The sequence below is a fragment of the Schistocerca serialis genome, chromosome 1 (genome assembly GCF_023864345.2).
Source record: "Schistocerca serialis cubense isolate TAMUIC-IGC-003099 chromosome 1, iqSchSeri2.2, whole genome shotgun sequence".
NCBI classification, from domain to species: Eukaryota; Metazoa; Arthropoda; class Insecta; order Orthoptera; family Acrididae; genus Schistocerca; species Schistocerca serialis.
The window spans coordinates 366,773,467-366,800,040 of record NC_064638.1 but is presented as its reverse complement, the minus strand read 5'-3'; the positions used below and the strand labels follow the sequence as shown (position 1 = coordinate 366,800,040).

Genomic DNA, 26,574 nt, shown 5'->3' with positions numbered 1-26,574 from the left:
GTTGACATTTCACATGTGGCTGAACACTTCCTGTTTCCTTAAATAATGTAACTACCAGGCGAACTGTCCGGACACTTGGATGATGTCGTCCAGGATACCGAGCACATGCCTGTTGGGCATTTTGATCACAATAGCCATACAACACGATATCGACCTTTTCCACAATTGGTAAATGGTCCATTTTAACACGGGTAATGTATCACGAAGCAAATACCATCCGCACTGGTGGAATATTATGTATGATGATGATGATGATGATGATGATGATGAGTCCCATACTCCTTTACAGAGCGTAGGGGAGCGACGTGGGAGACCCGCGCCGCCTTACTAGGCAAGGTCCTAGTGGAGGTGGTTTGCCATTGCCTTCCTCCGACTGTAATGGGAATGAATGATGATGATGATGAAGACGACACAACAACACTCAGTCATCTCGAGGCAGGAAAAATCCCTGACCCCGCCGGGAATCGAACCCGGGACCCTGTGCTCGGGAAGCGAGAATGCTACCGCGAGACCACGAGCTGCGGACATGTTATGTGATACCACGTACTTATACGTTTGTGACTATTACAGCCCTATCTATCACAAAGCGAAAAAAGTGGTCCAACTAAAACATTCATATTTCTTTATGTACTACACGAATATGTAATAAAAAATGGGGGTTCCTAAATTAAAAAACACAGTTGATATCTGTTTAACCTATGGCAGTGCCATCTAGCGGGCCAACCATAGCGCCATCTGGTTTCCCCCTTCAAGCTAGACGAGTTTCGTTCTTTGTAGTTTTTTCGTTTGATACTTAGTTCTTGAGATATTTGGCCTGCTTTTTATATATATATATATATATATATATATATATATATATATATATATAAAATAAAAAAAACAGTGAATAATTTTATTAGAGCTTACATGGAATTCGATTTAATCTCCTTCAAAGTAATGTCCTTGGTTAGCAATGCACTTATCCAAACACTGAAAGCCTGACTGAAGGGCTTTTTTTGGAAGGGCATTCAGCTGCTCTGTCATGGCCCTCTCAATGTCAGGAATGATCAAAACATTATCCTTTCAGCACAGTTTTAATTTTTGAGAAGAGTCAGAAGTTGCATGGTGCCAAATCTGGTGTGTAAGGGGGATATGGACAGACAGGAACACTTTCTGGCTGAAAACTCATGAATAAAAACCAAGGAGTGGCATAGCGCACTGTTGTGATGAAGAACGAAACCACTGGCCCATTTTTCTGGTCTCTTTCTTTGTACATTGTTTTGCAAACTCTGAAGTATGTTCTTATAAAATTTGGTGTTTACAGTTGTTGCCTTTTGAGCAAACAATTATCACGACTTTGATATGATTTTGACTGGCATTCTTTTGTAAGGCAAGGAGATTCACATGTTTTCCAGTGAGAACACTCAGTTTTCATCTACATCTGAATGAAGATGATCCTTCAACTCTGTGCAAACTGACATACAATTTTCCTTCTGTTCATCACTCAAAAATCTGGGAACAAATTTTGCACTCACTCATCTCATTTGCAAAACATCGGTTAAAATGCTTTGCCAAACTTGTATGAGATGCTAAGTTTTTCGGTAAGCTCTTGAATAGTTATTCACCCGTTTGAATGAACAATTTTTGTCACTTTCTGCAAGCTTTCTTCTGTTTTTGAGGTTAATGGTTGTCCGCAATGTTGCTCATCATCTACCAACTCATTTCCGCTATTAAAACGCTCATACCACTTGTAAGCAGTCTGCAGAGTCACAGCATTATTGCAATACACCAATTTCAACATTTCATGAGTTCATTTTGTAGTTTTTGGAAATCTGAAACAGAATTTAATTTTATGCACTGTTTGAAATCCATGATGAATGACAGATAGGTTTAAATACGACCTTACTCAAGTGTGTCTGGGTGCTGACCGACACATTAGATTGTGTTCCAACTCAACACTGCCTGTCTCAACAGATCAGGCTGTGAGACAAATTACATCAAATGGTTGTAGCATCAGCAACTGCTGCTAAAATTTTTTTTGATCATAACCTTGTATTTCACTCAAATCTACTCAAATTTTGAATGTTGTCTGCACCCAAAATAATTCATCTAACCAAGAATCACTTTTGGTGGTCTGTCTTCAGGTACTGCTCATTCTGAAGGATAGAGCCAGCTTGCAAAGTAATTAGTGGTGAGCAGGTTTGCCACCACTTCCCATTTAAAAAGGACCTGCAAGTTATAGAAAACAAAAGTGTGATCATTGACAGCAAATGACTATGATGCTATGCTAAAATAGGCCATGCTCCTTTTGATTAAAGGCTTTTGTGTTTCATATGAGTGAGCTTCCTGGCAGTTAAACATGGCAGCACACAACTTGCACTGAGAACTCCTGGAAGGAAAAATAGTCTGGTATGTTGATTGATAAGCTTTGAGGTCCTCACAGTCATGAGGTTAATGTGATGGTAAGTACAAAGCATAGTTTTCATCACAGAGCAGTTTTTCTGGAAGCTGAGATTTCGAAGCATTACAATTGGAATCTCCAAATTCCTCTGGTTGAATAGGAAGAGCAGGAAGTTCAAAGAGGTGGATAAGATGGCTGCATTCGTTTATATAGGAAGTTACTGATAAATCTGCATACAGATTATTTGTGTCTGTGATTGAGAGAGATTAAAAATGAAGATAAAAGGAAAAAGTGTCTAAAATGTATTGGTATCTTTTAAATAGGAAGTCCAAATTCATAACAGTGTATAAACTTGCTCGGTGGTCAGTATGAAGTGCATTTTGTTCTCTATGAGGATGTAACAGCAAATAAGATACAAAAAGGTCTGTTGATTTGTGATCGAGTTTAAATTAACATTAATATTGCTAGACTTGGTGTGGAGAACAGGAAAAAAAGGCTCCAGTGAGGACAGCTAATACAGCCTCAGAACAGTGCACTACACATTTTTTTCTGTAGCAAGGAAAAAAGTTATTGTCTTTGGAAAATTGCATTAAAAATAGTTTTACCATCAGTGAAATCAAAGTAAGTTACAAACAATCAACAGAAACTTGATACTTTGCTTTTGGGTTAAAAAATTGCCACATATACGATCTTCCTTTTAATATTATGAAAATAATTTAACTGATTATTACAAAAGCAGCAATGTTCTTAGAGACAAGGCTGATCTACGTGGCATATAGCTAGTTCTGCAACATATAGAGGGAATGAATGTTCACAGTCTTTCATCAAATTAATGCCTCCTATGTTTCCTCACTGTTTCTACGACTAACTGATACACCCATGGTATTGTCTGTAACCCCTCGTCTACTAGCCAGCTCTTATTTCGGTCAAATAATTGTTTCTTTTGTTTCCTATGGCCAACTTCTGAATTCCCTATTGCCTCCAATGAGAGTGCTGGAGATCATCAGTGTGAGCATTCTGTCATCGTGCCAAATGGTGGTGCTGAAGCACCTCCAGAGTTTACAGGTGCTGAAGGACACTCCCCACTCACCAGCTCCACCCGTTTCAGTAAAGCTAAGCCCAGACGATCTGGACCAAGCCTCCTGGAGCGCTCACTATTGAGAAAACCCAAAGACTGTTGCAGCTGTGTAGAACATTGAGGACACAGCAAGCCCATCATCCTATCACTAGTAAATTTTCTAGATTGTTGAACAAATCAGTAGGACATCACAGGAAGATCACAGTCACAAAACATAGGGCATGCACATTATAATGTATGTTTCACATATAAGAGCACTGGTTAGAAATGAAGAGCATATAAGGAAATGAAGTATTAATGGTAATATAATCCACTCAAAAATGTTTTACTCCATCCTAATGATTTGCATAGTACTTTTTTGACTGGAAAATTTTTTCTATACTCTTTTGAACACAATGACCACCGTTTCTTTTTTTTTTTTTTTTTTTAAAAAAAAAAAAAGGGTGCAAAAACAATTTGGGCCATACACACCCATGTCGGAACTGTAGAATATGAAGATGAAAAACAAGTTAAAAGTGACTCCACGTTATGCCCAATCAACTGAAGGAAAGTCAGCTAAAAGGGGGAAGTTGGAGAAAGGTCCATAAAATACACCATAGAGACAACAGACGTCCTGATAAAAAGTAAAATGCGGCTGACAGCTCATGCATCAGTCGCTAAAACAGCCAATAACTCAGATGGCAAACATAAATTAGAACATAAGTGGTTAAAAAATAGGGCATTCTGTCTGGAAATGGTGAACCATCAAAGATTGAGCACAATGAGTACAAAGTGGTGCGGATCACAACCTAACAAATGGCAATGGCTAAAAGAACAGTGCCAATGTGCAACCTAGTTAAAATGATCTCCTCACGGCAAGAGGACGTCAGCCAAGCCGATGAGAGGGGTTTAATTCGCTGGAGCTTGTTCCCATGAAGGGAAGACCAGTGGTGATGCCAAAGTAACACCACACGCTGACAGACTGCAACATAGTGATCATTGGAGGGAATGGAAGAACTAGTGAGCCTAGGTACGAGAACTGCAGCCTTGGCAGCAGCATCAGCGGCCTCATTGCCCGTCAGACCACCGTGATCGTGAAAGCTTTCCTGGACCCGTTGCACGAACGGATATATGTTGTAGAGCACACAGAAGCTCTGAAGAGCATTGAGAGAGTCAGAGCAAATGACACAATTGAAAAGCTTGTGTCGCCGGATGTACTGCATGGCCTGATAAAGAGCGAAGAGCTCCGCTGTAAATACTGAGCAGTGTTTCGGCAGTCGATACAGAAAATAGTGGGTGCCAATGATGAAGGCACACCAAACACCATGATCAGTCTGAGAGCCATCAGTGTACACAAAGGTACTATTGTGAAGTTCCGTGCGAAGGTCAAGAAACTTATGGCGATAGAGCGATTCTGGGGTAGTGTCCTTAGGAAGCGAATGGCATCCAACGTGAACATGGGCCGCCGCACGAAGCCAAGTTGGTGTAGGGTTCACAAAGACTGGGAAAGTGGCAGATTGCATGAAGTCTACCAGAGCAATAGCCAGGCGGTACCAGAGAAGAGAGACACATCCCACAATGGCGATCAAAGGAGTCATTGAAGAAGGAGGCATAAAATGGGTGGCCAGGCATGGCAGACAAATGGCATGCATATCTGCTACGGAGAAAACCATTGTGGTATGACAGCGGTGGTCTGGTAGCTTCTGCATACAGACTCTCAACTGGGCTAGTGTAAAAGCTGCCAGTGGCCAAACGGATGCCATGATGGTGGACTGTATTGAGACGGTGTAAGATGGGCAGATGTATGAATGAAACTCCCATAGTCTAGTTTCGAACAGACAAGGGGCCAATACAAACAGGGGAAGATGGTCTGATCCGTTCCCCAGGAAATACCACTGAGGAGATGTAGGGCGGCCAGGTAAGATGTGGGAGGACCAAAACAGTTTATCAAGCATGAGCCCCAGGTAATAGGTTCAATGAATGGAAGAGCAATAGGTTCAAGATGTAAAGGTGCTGGAAGAAACCAATTGTGCCACCAGAAATTCATACAAATGGTTTTGTCAGTGAAAAAGCAAAAGCCAATGTCGATGCTCCACAAGTAAAGACAATTGGGACTATGCTGAAGACAATGCTGAGGAGATAAGTCTGTGGAGAATAGGTGGCAAAATTGTCAACCAAAAGGGAGACCGTGATGCCCTGTAGGGAAAGGTCACGATAAGGTTAATGGCAATAGCAAAGAGGATGATGCTCAGGACGGAAACCTGGGGCACACCATTTTACTGGATAACAGTGTCTGAGCCGGCCGCGGTGGTCTAGCAGTTCAGGCGCTCAGTCCGGACCCGCGGGACTGCTACGGTCGCAGGTTCGAATCCTGCCTCGGGCATGGATGTGTGTGATGTCCTTAGGTTAGTTAGGTTTAAGTAGTTCTAAGTTCTAGGGGACTGATGACCACAGATGTTAAGTCCCATAGTGCTCAGAGCCATTTTGAACAGTGTCTGACTAGGCAGAACCCTCATGTACCTTGAAAACTTGGTCTTTTAAAAATCCCTGAAGCAAATGGGACAGGTGGCCTCAGAAGCACCACTTGTAGAAAGCACAGAGGATATCATTCCTTCAGCAGTTGTCATAGGCTTTCTCCAAATCAACAAACATGGACACAATCTGGTATTTCTGCAGAAAACCGTTCATTACATGGCTCGACAAAGTGACAAGATGTTCAACTGCACAATGGTGTGCTTGAAATCCAAATTGTGCAGTGGTTAGTAAATTGTGAGACTTGAGCCATCATACCAGCTGGGCACGAATCATACGTTCCATCACATTGCAAACACAGCTGGTAAGAGAAATGGGGCAATAGTGAGAAGGCTGGGCTTAGGTATGGTTATGACAAGTGGCTTCATGCCAGCACCTGGTAAATGTGCCCTCTGCCCAGATGCAATTGCACGTATGAAGGAGAAAGTGCTTGCCTGCAAGAGAAAGATGCTGCAACATCTGAATGTGAACAATGTCTGGCCCTGCAGTGGAGGACCAGGGTGAAGTGAGAGCATGATCTAGCTCTCTCATAGTAAAAGAGGCATTGTAGCACTCATAATTATGAGAAGATTTGGGTATCGCCCAAGTTTTGTCCACTCGTTTTTGATGAAGGAAGGCAGGGTGATAGAGGGTGGAGCTCGAAACCTCCCCAACATAGCGCCCCAAGATGTTGGAGATAGCAATAGTGTCCACCATGACATTACCTGCTACTGTCACGCCAGAAATCAGGGAATGAACCTTGGTCCTAAGAGTTGTCGGAAGTTGTCCCACATGATGGAAGAGGGATTGGAACTATTAAAAAGTACTAGTAAATGAAATCCACCTAGCTTTTTTGCTGTGCCAAAGAACGTGATGACTCTGCACTTGCAACTGTTTGTAACAAATACAGTTCGTCATCGTAGGATGATGGTTAAAAATAGAGAGAGCATGTTTTTGCATGCAAATTGCATTGTGGCATGCCTCAGTCATCAAGGGACCAGGAAACAGTGCTGTAAAGATGAAGTTCGAGGAATGGAATGTTCTGCAGTGGTGAGGGTAGTGTTCATAAGGTATTCGACTTGTTCATCACAACTGGAGAAATGTCATTTGTTGAAGGTCGCCAGGGAGGAGTAGAGCCTCCAGTCGACCTTAGAAAGCTGCCATTTGGGTGAGCACATAGCTAGAGAAGGAGTGCAACGACCACTGCTTTCAGCCATCTGTTTAACAGAGGTGGAAGTAAACCAGTATTCGCACAGCAGTTCAGTGGAATGGGGCTGTGACTCCAATCGTCAGCAGAAAATGCAGCTTGTGCACACTGTCCATTCTGTCAACATGCCACAAAGAGTCATTTTAACCTTCGACCCTACACTCATTGTTACTTTACAGCAAGAAGATTTGACAGCACAGGAAGTTGCCCACTGCAATGGTGTACACAATAGCAAATTCGTCTGAACATTCAACTCCTACTGTGAGGTATAAAACACTGAAGATCTGCCTTGTAGTAATAATCTGTAGTTAACAGCGCCCGCAAGTTATCACTGCCTGCAAACTGTGGCTAACAGGTACTCCAAGGAGAATGCAACAGGACCGCGTGCTGCATTTTTTGAAGCAAATGGAGGCCAGTTCAACCCACACAGCATAGAACCATTGGGACATAATCACTTTGGCCTGTAATTGTTAGAAACAGCAGTACATATTTCCCAGAACCTTGCTGCGTGAAGAATGTTAAGTGAGGAAAAACCTGTAACAGAACCCGCATTAATGGTGTTGAGTGCAGAATTTGTTTGAGGCCAAATGATCATTGTAGAAGAAAGTGTAGATAATCAAGTGTAATTGTACATTTCAGACATGCAGTTCCGTAAGTTCTGCACGAATGTGGGCCCGTCTTATCACTTCCACTACCTGCTGATGTAAATCCAACAGAGCATGCCTGGGACCAGCTGAAATTTGGAATTTGTCATGGCAGGAATCCTCCTGGCACACAGTATGACTTCTGGAGGACAACTGCCACGAAGCAGGACAGGCTCAAGCAGCAAGGTCTTGACCACCTTGGGCCAGCATGCCAAGCATTCCAGTGTATTACAGTGCACAGTACAGAGAGCAGTGATATTGTCTGTTACCTGACAATATTTTTCTTTTACACATATGTGTAATGATATATAGTTCTGAACTAAACTTTGGATATTATTTTGTTTTTGTTTCACAGTAAAGTTACTTTTTAAATTTCATACGGCTTGTTTTTCATTTCTTCCCAAGTCTATTCATTGATATGCAGATGATGCAAAACATTTTTTGAGCAGTTTATACCAAAAGTTATTAATTACATTTATATTATCATGAAACAATTTTATAAAATAATCCTGATCTAATTACGCACTTCCAAAAGCAATTTTGCATCCGGATATTAAGAGGTAACATTGACTGATCTTATAATCACTAAACACTGGCTAGATGACCAAGAATTTCCCATTTTTTAAGCTTTCATAAAATTAATGAAGGAGAGACTTTCTGGTGTCAAAGCTAGGACTGTTGATATTTTTAAAAACATCGGGAATCCACTACATCAATAGCAAAAAAAAGTATCATTATCGGCTCTCGATATATCAGAAACAAGTATTGAAATTTCAACGAAAAAAATATCAACATACCGGCCTATAAAAATATCGGCTGCACATTGTAAATATGCCACTTTTAGATCCGTATATTTAAGTATTGATTTATTATTCGATATTCTGTAAATCAACAAGTTTGCAGCCTGCCTATCCCCCTTAGAGCAAGAACTGAAAGGAAAATGATGCATCTTCGTGCTTGGCAACAACCACTTCACTAATAATGGTAACTGAAAGTAAGTGACAATAGAAGGTGTCCAATGTGTCCGTCATTCAGTTTTGTCACATATTGGATCTGTCTAGGATACCTCCCTGTTTTTTCGTTTCTGCCAGCGCCAGTTACCTAGCAGTTATAATGTTGAAATTGCATGGTGAAACTAAATGTTGCGGTTCCTGTTGGTAGCGCAAAGAGCTGATTACGTAGTTATTTCCCCTCGCAAGTCTACGCCCGCCACAAAGACCAATCTTGCCATGTGAAGAAATAGCACACGAGTTGCACTAAAAGTTGTTTTTAACCACGACTAGTGTGCTATTTCTTCACGTCAGAAATCCTGTTATTCCATTCACACCGTCCACCCCCAATAGTGCAATCAGACTACTACTCCTGTGCCACATATACTTGCTCCCCACAGTCAAAGACTGAACATGATGAAAATTCAAAAGGCAGTAAGGTTCCTTCACACACTGAAAGTAAAATTATGCTCTACTATACTTTCAATAGAACAACTTTAAGTATTTATCAAAAATTGTGAAAAAAAATATGATATAAAATAAAAATATTGGCACTGGATATTGTCATTTTGGCATTCAAATTTTATTAAACATACTCTGTCATTTTCCTTTGAGACCAGATTTCCCTGCATTTATTTAGATGAATCAGCTGTAAACACAGCACTGGAACAAGAAATCCATATGGACCCACCAATGATGATACTAGACTCCATTACACTTATGAAGGCGGTTCAAAAAGACACACAATATTGTCAATCTCCAATTCCTGAGCATTATAAATGCTAACTTGCTTGCAAGCATCCATACACTATATGGTAACCTAGTTTGTCAGGCGCAGTCCAGAGCATTGTTGCTGCTAATTGTTTTAGAAACTATGTAGAGATCACTCAAAGCAAAGCACCCACTTTTCCCCATTGACACACGCATATAATTCAGGAGACGATCAGCCTGAACTGGAGGACAGACAATCCTCTCCTTATCAAAAACAATTTAACAACCTTTCTGAAAGTCATAGCATGACTACCTCATTCTGTGTTTATATCTAAAAACAAAGATGATGAGACTTACCAAACAAAAGCGCTGGCAGGTCGATAGACACACAAACAAACACAAACATACACACAAAATTCAAGCTTTCGCAACAAACGGTTGCTTCATCTGGAAGGAGGGAAGGAGAGGGAAAGACGAAAGGATGTGGGTTTTAAGGGAGAGTGTAAGGAGTCATTCCAATCCCGGGAGCGGAAAGACTTACCTTAGGGGGAAAAAACGACGGGTATACACTTGCACACACACACACACACACACACACACACACACACACGCACACACACATATATATCCATCCGCACATACACAGACACAAGCAGACATTTGTAGAGGCCTTTACAAATGTCTGCTTGTGTCTGTGTATGTGCAGATGGATATGTGTGTGTGTGTGTGTGTGTGTGTGTGTGTGTGTGTGTGTGTGTGTGTGTGCGTGCGCGCGCGAGTGTATACCTGTCCTTTCTTCCCCCTAAGGTAAGTCTTTCCGCTCCCGGGATTGGAATGACTCCTTACACTCTCCCTTAAAACCCACATCCTTTCGTCTTTCCCTCTCCTTCCCTCTTTCCAGATGAAGCAACCGTTTGTTGCGAAAGCTTGAATTTTGTGCGTATGTTTGTGTGTCTATCGACCTGCCAGCGCTTTTGTTTGGTAAGTCTCATCATCTTTTTTTTAGATATGTTTTTCCCGCGTGGAATGTTTCCCTCTATTGTATTCATTCTGTGTTTATTTATAGTTGCAACAATAACAGTCTGCTTGAGATCCATGTAGCAAGTATAAATAATATCACCAAATGGCAAGAGGAAAATACACTGAGGTGAGAAAATCTGTAAGATACTTTCTAATATTCTGTCAGACCTCCCCCTGCCTAGTGTAGTGCAGCAACTTGACATGACTTAGAGTCAACAAGTCGTTGCAAGTCCCCTGTAGAAATAATCAGCCATGCTGCCTCTACAGCCATTCACAGCTGCAAAAATGTTGCTGGTGCAGAATTTCGTGCACAAACTGATCTCTCAATTATGTCCCGTAAAATGTTCGCTGGAAATCATATGGGGTGATCTGGGTGACCAAATTAATCATTTGAATTGTCAACAGGCTCTTCAAACCAATTGCGAACAATTGTGGCCTGATGACAGTGCATTGTCATCCATAAAAATTCCATCTTTTTTGGGAACATGATGTCCATGAACGGCTGTAAATAGTCTCCAAGTAGCTGAACATAAACATTCCCAGTCAATGTTTGGTCCAGTTGGACCAGAGGACCCAGTCCATTTCATGTAAACACAGCCCATTCCATTATGGAGCCACCACCAGCTTGCACAGTGCCTTATTGACAAATTGGCTCCATGGCTTCATGGGGTCTTCACTACACTCAACCCATACCATCAGCTCTTATCACCTATCAGGACTCATCTGATCAGGCCACAGTTTTCCAGTCATCTAGGGTCCGACCGATGTAGTCATGAGACCAGGAGAGGCGGTGCAGGCAATGTTGTGCTGTTAGCAAAGGCACTCATGTCACTGTTGTCATAGCATTTTAATATCAAATTTCACTGCACTGTCCTGATGGATATGTTTGTCATATGCCCCACATTGATTTCTGCAGTTATTTCAAGCAGTGTTGCTTGTCTGTTAGCACCGACAGCTCTACATAAACACCACTGCTCTCAGTTGTTAAGTGAAGCCTGTCAGCCACTGCATTGTCTGTAGGGAGAGGTAATGCCTGGAATTTGGTATCCTCGGCACACTCTTGTTACTGTGGATCTCAGCATATTAAATTCCACAACAATTTCTGAAATGGAATTACCCCATGCATATAGCTCAAACAAGCATTCCACATTCTAAGTCTGTTTATTCCAGTCATGTGGCCATAATCACATCAGAAACATTTTCACATGAATCACCTGAATACAAACGACACCTCCACCAATGCACTGGCCTTTTGTATCTTCTGCATGTGATACCACCACCATCTGCATATGTGCATGGCGCTATCTCATGTCTTTTGTCACCTCAGTGTGCCCTGACCAGTTATCAAAACAGTGTGCACAGAAAACTGTCAGTATGGCTGGAAACCTGAAAATGTGCAGTCTAACAAGATTGTTGACAGGCTGGAATTTTCATGCTCTATGGGTAAAAAGCTACAAAACATGCACAACCTGACTCACCAAAGCATTTTCACCTTTGTTCTTGGAATGAGTCTCACATGAAATGTATTTCAGTTGGGTTACTATCATGAAGGAACACTTTCGTGCAACACTGAAAAGCTCACAACTATGGAAGGACTGACAGAATGCATTTATCTTAGCATTTAGTCTTATATTATCAAATTAGAAGTCACTTGGAGCTGTTTTAGTTTGGAAGGCTACCTATGTAGCTACACAAAATAACAAACAATGATGATCTGATAGCTAATAATAATATAAGTACAACCACACTTTTATGCTAACAGCCTAAATGAGACTGTAAGTCCAGAATAACAGTGAGGTTTGTATTAAATGGAGTTAAAACTTAATGTAAACTGCATCATTTGTGTAATACTAAGGTTGTGTGACAAATGGGAGCAACAGTAACACTAAAACAGAAAGAAACAGCATGAAGTGGTACCTGCGAAGAAATATTATCAACAATTAGAATAGGATTTCTATGTAAATATAAGGAAAACAAAGAGTGATGGAAATAGCATCTTTATTATTTTCCCCAACAACTATCATGTTTCATGTCAACAATTCCTCTTGTTTCTGAGTTACTGATACAAAGAGATTTTCTTGCCACGTCTTTGCCATTCTGTTTTACTTTTTGAAAACAAATTTAAAAGATGTTTCATACAATTTACATTGCTGTTGTACAATGGATCATTTATCTGAAAATCTAAGTAAGAATTCTTGTCAGTCAATAAGATACATATGTCAGCCTCTCACTGAGCATTAGCTATCATCCACATGTATGATCACTCTGTACTATCACAATCTTCACTGACATCTGTATCAAAAACAACATGTTTTTAACTGAAGGTAATAACACATTTCCATTACATGCATGTGTATTTCAGTCATCTAGGGCGCCAACACAGAAAGGCATGACCAGGAGTAAAATATTCCACCTCAGAGAAGCAGCTTCAAATGTAATTACCAAAGTTATCCACTTCTGCGCTTATTTTTCACGGCTAACACTACGTTTGAAGGTCATGGAACGAAGTTCTTGGCCTGCCCTACTTCTGCTTGCAGAAATTGGGCGTAAAGACGGCGAAGGAGATGGGCTTGTTGAAGGTGAATCCTGTTCCAGGCTACTACCAGTAACTGCACTTTTTTCACGTTCTTTACGCTGCATACTGAATCTTCCCATACCTGGTCTGTAGATTTCAATACTTGGTCGATCCTGCAAGGAAAACCAATTTTGCACATGATTTCATTTGTTCTCATTTGGACAAGAAATTTATTAAAACTTTTATTCTACACTGGAATAAGCTATGCCCAAAATGCACTTCTAAGCAGAAAGAACAACCAAGGTATTGAAACTAGCCTGTCAGGATGTTTATTATTTGTGGTTTTCATCTCTTACCCTTAGGAATGTGGCATTACAACTCCATTTAAATTCTATACAAAAGAAAAAAATGCTGAAACTGTAGTCCTTTGTTACAAAACACAACACAGATGACAGAGAATGGCCTCTCCATCCAAACAGAAAAAAATTCACAAGTACACACAGCCCCAACCTGCAGTTCTTTCCACTATGTTTCATCACTCTATGAATCCTTCCATTATTTTCATCGTCCCCTGCCCTCCTCCAAAATCATTCCTACCCTTTCAAATCTAGACCACCATTGAGTCCGGAGAATTAAACACAAGCAATCACTGACTTTGTAATTATGTGACAATCAACACTTCACTTCATCTTAAAAGTATCACAATCATTATTTACACTTTATAGTAAAATTAGCACACAGAGGTCTTGAATGACAGTGTGTGTATAAAAAGTAGAATCCTTATCTCAAAAGACAGACCAAATGACACAAAGAAACAGGTTTCACGCATGATATTTTATTTGCTGTTAAGCTGACACATTGTCTGATTTACTATGAGCTGAGTCAAATGAAAATGTAAATATATTCCTTTTTTAATTTTTATTGTTCACACATGGCGCAAAACTATATCCCTCTTCGACATAGTCTCACCCATCCCCTCTGAAAGTTCATCAGCATTTACAAAGAGCCTAAATTGTTGTATAAGAGAAATCTTTTGGGATCTTCATAATCACACATGCTCCACGTGGCATACCTTTCCAATAGAGTGGCACTTCTTCCAACCCAGAGCTTCTCTGACTGGATCAAACATATCAAAATAAATCTGGGAAAGATGTGGTGTTGAGTATAGTTGATGCTGAAGACACTCAAAATTCTAGTCTGCTATTGTTGCTAAATGGCCCGTGCAATGTCAGGTTGCAACACAACACCTGCAGACCACAATCTACTTTGTTTCAATCTGACTGCAGACCAAAGATGATTTTTAATGTCAGCAGTTGCAAAGTTTTACCAATTTAAGGCTACTGGCACCATTTTTTATTTTTTACTGCTACACTTACAATTTTTATTTGACCCTCCTTCATGGGGAAAAAAAGTTATTTATCATTCCGTGTTCAGAAATCTAGGAACAGAATTTTTTCAACATACCTTAACACTGAGTATTTCCACTTTGAACTTTTACATGTGTAAACTTAACCTGTGAGCCTGTGCATACACACTGGCTCTTCATATTCCTCATATGAATGTTAACAGCATATATAATAATTGCCATTGCATTATACACTTTACTTACCTTATTTCTAATTCTTCTCTCAGCACGAGGATCTCTCTTACTTTCTGATTCTGTAATATTTCCAGATGCGTTCCCCGAAGTTGTGGAAGAGACTGAACTATCATTACTTTTTACATCTCTGGATTTGTTCACAGACTGGTCATCTCTCAGTTCACAGTTGTCACAAGCAGACATTTCATTTTCATTTATATTTTGCACACTGTCTGCTTCCTGGTCTTGATTTTCTCCATTCTCTTGATCTAGTGTCTGTTCTTTTTCTTCCTTGCAGCTGACTGCTTCCTCATCTGTGTTAATGTTGTGGCTGTCTGTATCATTTTCTCCACAGTCAGGAAGGATCATCCCATTTTCTGGGTTGGTACTTCCTTTTTGTCCATTATTGTCATCAAATTGGTAGGTTTTTCTGTCTTCAGCTCTGCTAACATTCTTGGAAACAGCCTCCTCAGTTAATAAATTGTCCGGTTTATCAGTTTTTTCATGCACTACAGTATCTATGCGCTTGCTGTTTGAATCAATACAAACATTAGTAAAATCTAGTGAATTACTTCTTTTCAGTGGCTGACCAGCTTTCGTTCTTATATCAACAATTATTTTTTCATTGGGCTTAACTTGAGATGACTGGTTACTGCCATGTCCACCCACAGAACTGCTTCTCTTCACAGATTTCTTGTTATCCTGCTGACTAGCCGTTCCTTCAACAATGTCTAATTGTGCACTATTATCTTCCACACCAGACACTGCTTCCTGTTCAGTTTCTTCATGACACTGTTCCTTATTTTCTTTGTCCTCTGAGGCACCATCAGTAGGCTCTCCAGGGTCATCGACTAGTTTCTTAGCACTGATGTCTTTTTCTTGAACTTTGCTGTCTATAGATTTTTTCCTTGTCTCTGATTCACTATGTGAATTAGATGACCTCCTGTGTTCATTGCCATAGCCACTCCTCTTATGTTCTGTATCTTTTCCGTATGTGTATCTGTCATGTCTTCTTCCTTCATTTTCTCGATAACTTCTCCTGTTTTCTGACTCTTTAATATTTTTATCATCTTTGCTACTGTGTCTTTCATTACCACCCTTTCTATCTATATCTCTCATTTCCTTATAAGATTTTCTGGGATGTGTGTCCTTTGAAGAAACAGATTTATCGAGTTCTTGACTGGCATGAGCATCCCCAGATTTTGTATTCTGGTTCCTCTCATTTACAACCTTCTTCCGTTGGTCATCTAATAATTTTCTATGTATTCTCCCTTCAGCAAGTTTTTGTCGTTCATCTCTGTAGCTTTTTGGCCCACTTTCCCGGCTCTTCACATCACGTGTCCTGTGAAAATTGATTTACTTTTAGTGACAGGAAGAAAGACATATGAAAGAAAGGGCTGTGTACAAGTGCAAAATTATCACAAACATTAACTGGGGGCCATGTACATGTGCAAAATTATCACAAACATTAACGTATCATAAGTCTTGTTTTTCTTATTGATGTGAAAACACTCCACTTAACATCTTCCGTGCCAGTTTTTGTTGGCTTTTATAATATGCAGTTAATGAGTGCACTACAGCTGCCCATTTTCTGCTAATTAATAATGGTATAAAACTTGGGCTGGCTTGTTAAATAAATACAGAAAAGCCCTTCCCTTACTTAGCAATTTTTGCAGGAAAAGGTGAGACTTGATGGCTTCAAATTTTCAAATCAAAATATATTCGTGTTATAACTTACAGAGATATTTGCAGCAGCCAAAGACCCGAAGGAAATTAAACTATGAAGAGTACACTAGGGACTCCATCTACAAAATAAAAGCCATTCAAAATCTTATAAGAATCCACCACACCAGCTTAATCCAAGAAAGTGTCTCTTTGGAGCAAAAGAAATCAAAATACTTGGGCACCTTGTTCAAATGACCCAGAAAAGATGAGAGCTATAACGGAATTTCCAATTCCTTAAAGTATTAGAGATGTGAGAAGCTTCCTTGGATTGTGTCCTTATTACCGTTGGTTTATCAAAGACTTTCGTATCAAAGCCAGGCCATTCCAAGAGTTGTTAAAAGCTGATGCCAAATTTATCTGGGATGGTGCTCAACAAGATTCTTTCAATGTCCTGAGAAAAGCTCTGATGACTGACCCTGCACTTGGTCTGTATGATGAGAGAGCACCTACAGAGCTACACACAGATGCCAGTTGGTATGGGATCGGCGCTGTTTTTGTGCAGATTTTGGATGGAAAAGAGTAGGTTATAGCCTATGCTTCTAGAACACTTACAAAATCCGAGAGAAACTACTCAACTACAGAAAGAGAATGTCTTGCTGTTATCTGGGCCATGTGCAAATTTCGACAGTATCTCTATGGAATGCCATTCACAGTTCTTACAGACCATCATTCACTTTGTTGGTTGACAGGTCTTAAGGATCCAATAGGACGACTCACCAAGTGGGCGCTACGTCTTCATGAGTATGACATTACTATAGTGTACACAGGTGGAAGAAAACACCACGATGCCAACTGTCTCTCAAGAAATCCTGTGCAAGATCATCAAGACTTTGATGAAGATAGTGACTGTCTCGCTGCACTCCAGGATCTCTCTGCTGAGCAGAAGAAGGGTGCCAAGATATCTCAAATTATGCTTGCCTTAAATCAGTCAGAGGATGGGAAAGGACAATTTAAGGTAGTTTATGGATTACTTTGCAAGAAAAACTTTGATCCGCTTGGAAAGAGGTGGTTACCGGTGATTCCAAAACACATGCGCTTAGATGTTGTACAGAAATTCCATGACACACCTGAGGCCAGATGTTTAGGATTTATTAAGGCATATGATAGGATCCACAAGAGATTTTTCTGGCCAGATTTATTTAGGAGTGTCCGTTACTATGTGTCGCACTGTCGAGAGTGCCAGACAAGAAAGGCAGTTCCTCAGAAACCACCTGGCCAACTCATACCAATTCCACGAGCCGAAATGCCTTTCCAGCGTCTTGACATTGACCTCCTCAGAGGATTTCCAATGTCTGCTAGTGGCAATAGATGGATTATTGTTTGGATTGATTATCTGACGCATTACGCCATTACAGAAGCCGTGAAAACATCCAAAGCATTTGAGGTAGCCAAATTCATTGTGGAAGGCATTGTATTAAAACACGGTGCCCCAAGGTCATCAATTATGGACTGAGGAATAGTTTTTCAATTGAATCTTCTGACAGAGATAAACCATCAGTGGAACATTGCTCATCACATGACGACTGCCTACCAACCACAAACTAACAGGCTTATTGAACACCTTAATAAGACCTTGGCCAACATGCTATCAATGTTCGTCAATGTTGAGCAGAGCAACTAGAATGAGGTGCTACCTTTTGTGACACTTGCCTACGACACCGCCAAACAAGACACCACAGGATTTACACCATTTTTCCTGGTGCATGGGCGTGAGGCAACGATGATGGACACTGTGTTTCCGTTACGTCCTGATGACGTGGATGACGACTACATTGGCCAGGTGTTAACCAGAGTTGATGAAGCTCGGCAGTTAGCTCGACTCTGCACACTGCAGGCTCAAGAAAACAATCGCCACTGCCCTGTTGTCTACCAGCCTGGTGACCTCGTCTGGACCTTCACTCCTGTTCGGAAGGTTGGTCTCTCTGAGAAGCTCCTCAGGCGCTACTTTGTACCTTATAAGGTTGTAAGACAGTTGTCCGATGTTACGTATGAAGTTGAAGATTTCGACCCTGACGCAAGACGATGGATCAGAGATACGATCCACGTCCTTCAAATGAAGCCCTATAAGGATCCTGCAACCCAGGGTAAATTTGAAGCTCCAGCAACAGGCAACAAGCGGAAAGGTAACAAAGAATGTAGCAGCAAGGGAAGTTCTAAGAAGATCACCGCCAGGGCGAACATCAGTCATCGAGAGTCGGAGTATGCAGAACTGATGACTCGTTCCCAGACTAGGAGGATGTAACACCGAGATGCTGTTCTCTTAAGGAGGGAGCAATGTCACAGAAGAAGCTGAGTAGCAGCGTGGTGTAGTGGATATGATACTAAACTGTTCCATCGAGTTCAAAACTCACCTGGACTGTACAATTTTAATTTCTATATTCGGTTCGAGCACATTCTAGAAGTATCCACAAACGGCAAGAATCATTGTATTGGAATGTTCTATAGCTGTATATATACTCTATTTGTTCTGACCGGAGGCAGTTTGCTCTGCGCTCTTGTATGTGCAAGTGCTGAATAAGCCTGCGCTAGGTGAAGTTAGTGTTAGTCATTCATCCACTTACACCTTCCTCTACGTGACAATATGATATGCAGTGTATTTTCAAATATGTGTAATTGCTGTGCAAAATTCAAACTTTATTCTCAGTGATAAACTATATTTGATTTAAGACATATTCTTGATAACTTTCAAGTGTTTTGAACACTGTGCACAATACATTTCACAGTAAATCAACAGCTGCAAGCTGAACCTGTGTGTTCTGCAAAATTTTTTCAGCCATATCTAGTTCTGAAAATGGCCCTAACGGCAGTGTAAGTTCACCTGTAGTTAGTACAATACTTCCATCTTTCTTTTATGACTGCACTGTGAACATAGCTTTACAAAGTATAATCATGAGGCGCAATAAAGTGTTGTGTGCACATTACAACTGTAATGTGTTCCATTTTGTTGTGCCCTTCAGTAGCAGTATAGTGAGATGCATGTACTTAGACAGCTGCAAGCCAAGGGATGGCCTTATGAAGGGACCTGGTCTAAAACCGGTGGTCATTTACGTAAATAAAAGTGTGATTGTAGACTAATGATTTTTCCTGACTGTGTTGGTTGCTGATCCAATCAACAGTGTTTGGGAAATATGTTACTAGTAATTACCACTGTAAATGGAAATGAAGTTGGCTTAGTATTAACTATATATTATGGAATGTACAGGTATAACTGGTTATTATTTGGGGTAAAAGCATGCCTCTCATATTCCAAAGACATTTGGAACAGCTCATCCAAAGAATAACACAATGTGTAAACTGCCTAGATGACATCACAGGAGCAGCATGTTACAAATTTAGAAGTTTCTTTCAATAGATTCCAGTCCAACTGCATTCACAGTCAACTGCAAAATACACTTTCTTTGTTTATTGTTAAATATTTAAGCCATAATCTCAGCAAAGTGCATCTTAAGCCAGTGGCTAAGTACATCACAGAAGAAAATAGTCTGTGAGACCATAAAAATGTAAAATAATACAATCCATCTTCAGTAAAGTGACATACAATGGAAATTTTATTCCTTAGGACACCCAAACAGAGCAACCATTGATCTGGTTGTCCAAAAAAGATATTGCCTTTTACTGGTCCACAAACTGCTAGAAGGTCTTCTTATAATTAAGAAAGTGTGTTACATTTGCTTCTGCCTAGCAACCTTCATGCCATTTAAAATGCTTACATCATGAAAAGGTGCACTGCAACATGGTACCTGCACACTGTTGATGCACTGAATGCTGATGCCATTTAACAATTGGTGGTGTATGCCTCTAAAACATTATCAATGTTGCAATAAAAATTTTCCCAAACAGAAATGGAGGCACAAGGCCTTAATTATGGGCAAAAAAGTTTCATTTATACCACTAAGGGACCAAGTCCCACCTGATTATAGCCCATAAACTATTGATCTCTCTGCTCAGCCTTCAGTCAAACAAGCAGAGAGATCAGCGCAGCACCTATGGATGTAGGTCTTGTTTCTTTGTAATTAGCATGATACTCATTACATGCCCAACTCTCAACATTTCGAGGCAGATGCACTCTCCCACTTGCCGAGGGCACCCGACTACAATTTTGACATAACTGAGGCACTGTGTTACCAAATAGAAGACAACATGCAATTGACGTGAATTTCTCATAATCACTAATGAAGGAGCTCAATTCATGAGGCAAGATATAACAATCTGAAGGGTGAGATTCTGTTCTATGGAAGTGAATCAAACAATTGGCAAAGGAAATAGATCCAGTGCATTGAATAATTTTTTTCTGTGTGACACCTATTAAATATCAGCACTGGAGTACTACTGTGGAATACAGATGAAGCTTATTGCAAGGATTGTTCAGGCCCAAACAGCAAGCCCACATGAAGCTGCTCCTGTTTAGCCTTTATACGTATGGCCTAAACCACACCACCATTGAGAGTGGGTAAATTTATATTATAATGGACAGCTCAAGAGGGCAATTTGATTCTGGGTGGTTGATGCTACCTCAAATTCACTGTATGACAATGCTTACAACACAAGTACTGACACAGGCCTTATCAAATATCTTTCTTACAGAAGGAACTCCTGAAATAACAGTGTGACAGTTGTCTGCAATTAGAATCATCTGAGTTTCAGTAATTTTGGGGGTGTAACAGTATCCAACACCTGACCACTGCTCTGTTCCATCAAATGTCCAATTCATGGGTGGTGCAACAGTGTGATCTGATGAAAAACATGATGTTGTCAGTGTAATCCAGCATAGCTGACAAGATTCCTCAGATATTTTAGGTCCAGATATGGCAACGTCGGCAGCCCAGTCATATGGGCCCAGACATTAGATGCACCCAGGCCAGAGCCCACAGATGAGGCATCATCATTACACAGGGTTGCACGTTTAGCACAACACCAGGGTGCCATTATCAGCAACAAATGTTACAAGTCAAAACTTGTCAGAGCCAGGATCTGCCAACACAATCAGCTCCAGCCACGATACTAAGAAGAGCAGAAACTTCAGCAAGCTCACCCAAAGCTGAATTGCTACATACATGTACCACTGCATGCCAACTCCCACTTAGCCCCCCTCCAACCACCTTTCCGGCAGCTATAGGCTCAGGTCCACACACTCATATCAGCCTATTCATTACTATAACCAGTGTACGTGGCACAGGTCAGAGTGACATCTAGTTGTTGCCAGCTGTTGTCCACCTGGCACGTCACACTGAATGTTCAATATTTTAGAGGAGATACAGGCTTAGACATAAAACATGGCTGCTGGCCAGCCATCACAGAGACTAATTCTAAATCATTCACATAAAGTGCCAATAAAACAGGCTGCACTTCAGAATTCTAAGTTCTTTGTACAATCTGGCAACACTGTAGGTTACCAAAGTGTCTGGAGGAAGTGTAGCCTTCCACTTGAGGTATTACAGTGCTGTATCTGCTTTCAGTCTAGTAGAAAATGTTTGCAATGTACACAAAATCGTGAGTTCTAGCCCATGACTTCCTTCATTATTTAAACTGCATTGTAGCTGTCTGCTAAAGGTAGCAATCTCACAGAACCTCAAAGATAATTTGCTTCACTTTTTAACCTACCATCAATAGCAAAACTTTCTGCAAAAGAACTCGTGGCTGTGTCAAGATCAGGACAATTTAAACTCGAGAGTTTCCGCACTCTACAGTGGCCAGCAGCCACTGCCACCCACAACCAACCACTTAACAATGGTTGACATCCTAACAGGTGAACATGGTGTGGAGTATCTTGAGCACATTTCTGCTTTCCCACTGGTATGCATAAAATTGTTTCTTATTTTAGTTTGATTTTCCACATGAAATAACTTTGATAAATAAAGTGATCAGTGTGCAGTACACACCACATGTTGGTTGCTATGAGAGTTTTTATCAAGTGTCATTTTCTTATTTGAAGTTATATTATATGTCTTGCTATTAAAAATTGGATTCTGTACACTTGAGTCTTATGAAAGTCGTTTAAGTGTTATAAAATAGTGTCACAAGTGGAAAAAGATGTAACATTTGCAACATATTCACTTTGAGTTTAATGGAGAGATACAGGCAGTGAGGCACCTCGAAACATTTGTATTGTGTGTGGGGAGAGTGCTACTGGACAAAACACATCAGAAAAGGGTCTTCTTGTTTCAAGAAAGATCATTCTGGCAAGAATGATTTTCCACAACCAAGAAGTCTTAATAATTAAGATATGTGATGAGCTGTGACATTTGCATTCAATAGGCTCAGTGCAGAGACTGGTGTAGATGTAACACTCGCTTAATTCAAAGCAACAAAAATCAAAGCATTGAGTGTTACTGTATTTTTGCTTGAATGTTATCTGTTTGCTCACTGAACATCCCTAAGCCATATTATAAATGGTGACGAGTTTTGATGGTTTTATGTTAATGTCCTAAGAAGAAACTAAAACCCATCTCCTCATTTACATAGTATTTGAAGAGAAAGTATTTTGCACATTTTGGCACAAAAAATGGTGTTGTGCACAACAAATTCCTTCCCAGGGGTGTTTCATTGCAGCTGGCATTTTGCCAAAAACTGAGACACCTTTTAGTTGCATTATAAGAAAAACAACCAACAAAACTGCATCAAGTATTGGTACTACAAAAGAGGAGTTAGTTTTGTAAATCATTGCTCTCGCACACTGTTTCATTTGAGCTTGTGCCCTCAAATGTTTAATGTTCCTACTCCTCACAAAAATTCCTTTCTGGTTGAAAATGCAATCTAAACCTAGCTTGAAGACACCTTTAACTCCGAACGAGTAGGTTTCTGCAAGTGTGGAATTGGTTAACTACAGGAGCACTGTCAGACTGTTTTACATAATGTGAGAGAATATAAAATGCTGTTGAAATATGCAATGTACTAATACAAATGGCTTACAACTTAGCATCATAACCTTACAACAAAGGCTTATTTTAATAAAATAAAGTATCAGTAACATGAGCATGCCTAAATAAACATGGATTAGTAAGATATTATGCACTTTGGACTTTGGAACGGTCTGTGTTTAAGTGCTGCCTGTGTCATAGTCAAGTAGTATGGAAATTTGACTATTGGAGTAGATGCATAAAGAAGCTCTATTAAGGAATTAGTCAGTACCACAATTTCATAAATAAAATTGTGCATTCACAAGTTGGCAGAAACAGAAACAGGAATTATCAAGTTTGCAGTATCGTAAGTTTTGTGCCCTTACTCTCTGGGGTACTGGAAGTAGTGGAAGGACTTATGATTGAGAGGTTTTTTAATATTTCCTTACTGATTTTCAATTTCGCTACTTGTAGCTCGGTTACAGGGCAAAACTTGAATTATGGCATGTAAAGAAAACTTTTATTAAACTAGCATGTGCCATATCATTACGAAGTTTCATATTCATGAACTGTAGAACAAGTATTGATCTATCTAACCTAAAGTAGCTAAGAAACTGACCTCCATCACATAATGCTACAGTTTTGACTTTATGAGCTGGAAGTGCTCTGTTGTGTCATATTATGAGACAGCCTGAAAGCTTAAGTAAGTATGTGAATCAGCCCCGCAATTTACAAAAGGTTGCTCATGCCTGGTATAGAGCACAATTACTAATAATAACCAGATGCACTGTCTACAGACAAACATCATAAATAACTATCACAATAATTTATGATTTTCACTCTTAAGTGTCCTGAAAACTGAAAAGCTGATTCAATTTTTGGAGAGTCTCCAGTGGTTATACCGCAAACATTATGAGCAGCAACATGTCTTTTGATTGTTACAGATTTAGAAAATATTTTCTTAAGAATACTGTCACTATCCCCAAAACAGAGGAAAACAAATGAAAAGACAACAACACAGCAGTGATAGTAAAACATGAACAAACACAGGGACTTTACAAGCTATGAATAATATGACCTAAAAAGCAGGCTAAGAAAGCTGTGGTTGGTTGGTTTGGGGGATTAAAGGGACCAGACTGCTATGGTCATCGGTCCCGAAAGAAAGCTGTGGAGAAAATTAATGTAGTAAATGTGTGCAATTCAAGTTTAATTCCACATTCTGCTAACACGAAAGGAGGAACAGTCATCAGAACATGGAACAAAGAATGCAAGATGCTGACAATAATGCCTACAATAAATTAACCTTAAGCAAAATTATCATTCAGTTTATAAATACTGAAAGAATGAAAAGTATCATCTACTCATAATGATTGCAATATAACCACTGCTCATGCTCTGTCAACGAAAGAGGAAAGCATCTATTGTATATTGAAGAGCTTTTCAGCTTGCAGTGTTCAGATACAGAGAGGACCCGAAATAACAAAAAGTTTACCAACCTGAGCAAGGGAATAATTCGTTATGCAGTGCTTCACATCAGTGCAGACTTTATTAATTTAATCCCTGATGGTTTCATACGTACAACACCTATGGGCTGTCACGATGTTCATATCAGAATTATCAAGGTGTAATGCAATGGTACACAAGGGCAGATACCTTTAGTATGTGCCGATACTATCCACACATGCTTCTGCATGATGTCCAACTATCACTATGTTGGAATATAGCCCGGACTCGGTTTTTGCCTGTGTAAGAATTTCTCAACTGTGGGTGAATAGCATTAACACCCCGGCAACAAACCCAGATACATTATATGCCAATAACCACAGCAAACTGCCCTAAGCTTGCATCTTCCTGCCAACGAGCCAATTTCCCCCCCCCCCCCCCCCCCCCCCACAGCAGACTGTCCGTTGTGGAGACAATGAAGTGTTGCAGTGCTGAAGATCGCTGTGAATGGAGACATCTAGTTGAAGATGTGATTGTACAAAAAATGAATGAAAAAATGAGGTAACAACACAAAGCAATGAGTAAACCAACTAATGATGATGCGAATGATGGGCAGTCATGAATTGAGTGAGTACTATATTCCCAAAGTCGTATTATTCAGATTGATGCCGATTACAAGACACATTGTTTTCAAGTTGATCTTGAGGTGTGTTTTGCAAACAATGGTGCCCAATTTAAACTACAAAGTCTGCAATTTTTAACTTGTCATATAACATATAATATTATATATAAAAACAAAGATGAGGTGACTTACCGAACAAAAGCGCTGTCAGGTCGATAGACACACAAAGAAACACAAACATACACACAAAATTCAAGCTTTCGCAACAAACTGTTGCCTCATCAGGAAAGAGGGAAGGAGAGGGGAAGACGAAAGGAAGTGGGTTTTAAGGGAGAGGGTAAGGAGTCATTCCAATCCCGGGAGCGGAAAGACTTACCTTAGGGGTAAGTCTTTCCGCTCCCGGGATTGGAATGACTCCTTACCCTCTCCCTTAAAACCCACTTCCTTTCGTCTTCCCCTCTCCTTCCCTCTTTCCTGATGAGGCAACAGTTTGTTGCGAAAGCTTGAATTTTGTGTGTATGTTTGTGTTTCTTTGTGTGTCTATCGACCTGCCAGCGCTTTTGTTCGGTAAGTCACCTCATCTTTGTTTTTATATATAATTTTTCCCACGTGGAATGTTTCCTTCCATTATATTGATATCATTAACATATAATATTATTTATAAAAGGAGGTGCATAAAGAACCATTATACTGCAAAAATGATACTACAATAGGCCTGATAAAGTATGAAGCAAGCTATATTGAGTATTACTATTTACAGTAGTTACTTATTTCATGAAAAATTGCAGTTATGATCTATAAGTATGTTTTTGAGTGAACTGCATTACATATATGTATTACAGCTACATGTGAGAAATTATGCCAGTGTAAAGGTGTTATGGAACTTTTATTTGCAATTTCTGTAAAAGGAACAAACAAGAGTATGCACAATTGCAGAGGTGATATGTAGGCCTTTAACTTTTCATTTTTCAGCCTTTAGAATCTGTAGAATGTCTTGTTCCAGTCAAATGTGTACTTCCCAGAAAGTCAGATGACAGCGATAATGGGTTAAGTAAATTTGCCACAAGCTATACACAACTTACAGTTGTAGCCAAAATTTATCTTTGCTCCCCCGGACTGAAGCTTACATTTAATTAGTCTTAACAACATTACACATATTGCATTAACAGTATCAAAATAGTCATTAAAGACAATGGGGAAGAAATTATTAACACTGATGGTTAATATAACTGCCAATGACATTTCATTGCACTCACTAACTGTAAAATACGAAAACCAATGACATCATTAGAATATGAATATTTCAAGGCACATGTCACCAAAAGAACTTAAACA

At 40.0% G+C, this 26,574-nt stretch overlaps 1 protein-coding gene across 2 annotated transcripts in view; it reads right to left on the bottom strand.

Moving 5' to 3' along the window:
* Positions 1-12,500: 12,500 nt before the first annotated feature.
* Positions 12,501-26,574, bottom strand: part of LOC126470452 (histone-lysine N-methyltransferase, H3 lysine-79 specific) — a 79,738-nt gene continuing 65,664 nt past the window's right edge. For both annotated transcript variants that reach the window (XM_050098301.1, XM_050098310.1), the window contains exons 6-7: positions 14,644-15,955; positions 12,501-13,207 (exon numbers count right to left, since the gene is read on the bottom strand). In XM_050098301.1, the coding sequence (XP_049954258.1) occupies positions 12,983-13,207; positions 14,644-15,955 (1,537 nt within the window). In that variant the 3' untranslated portion in view covers positions 12,501-12,982. The remainder of the gene's footprint in view (positions 13,208-14,643; positions 15,956-26,574) is intronic.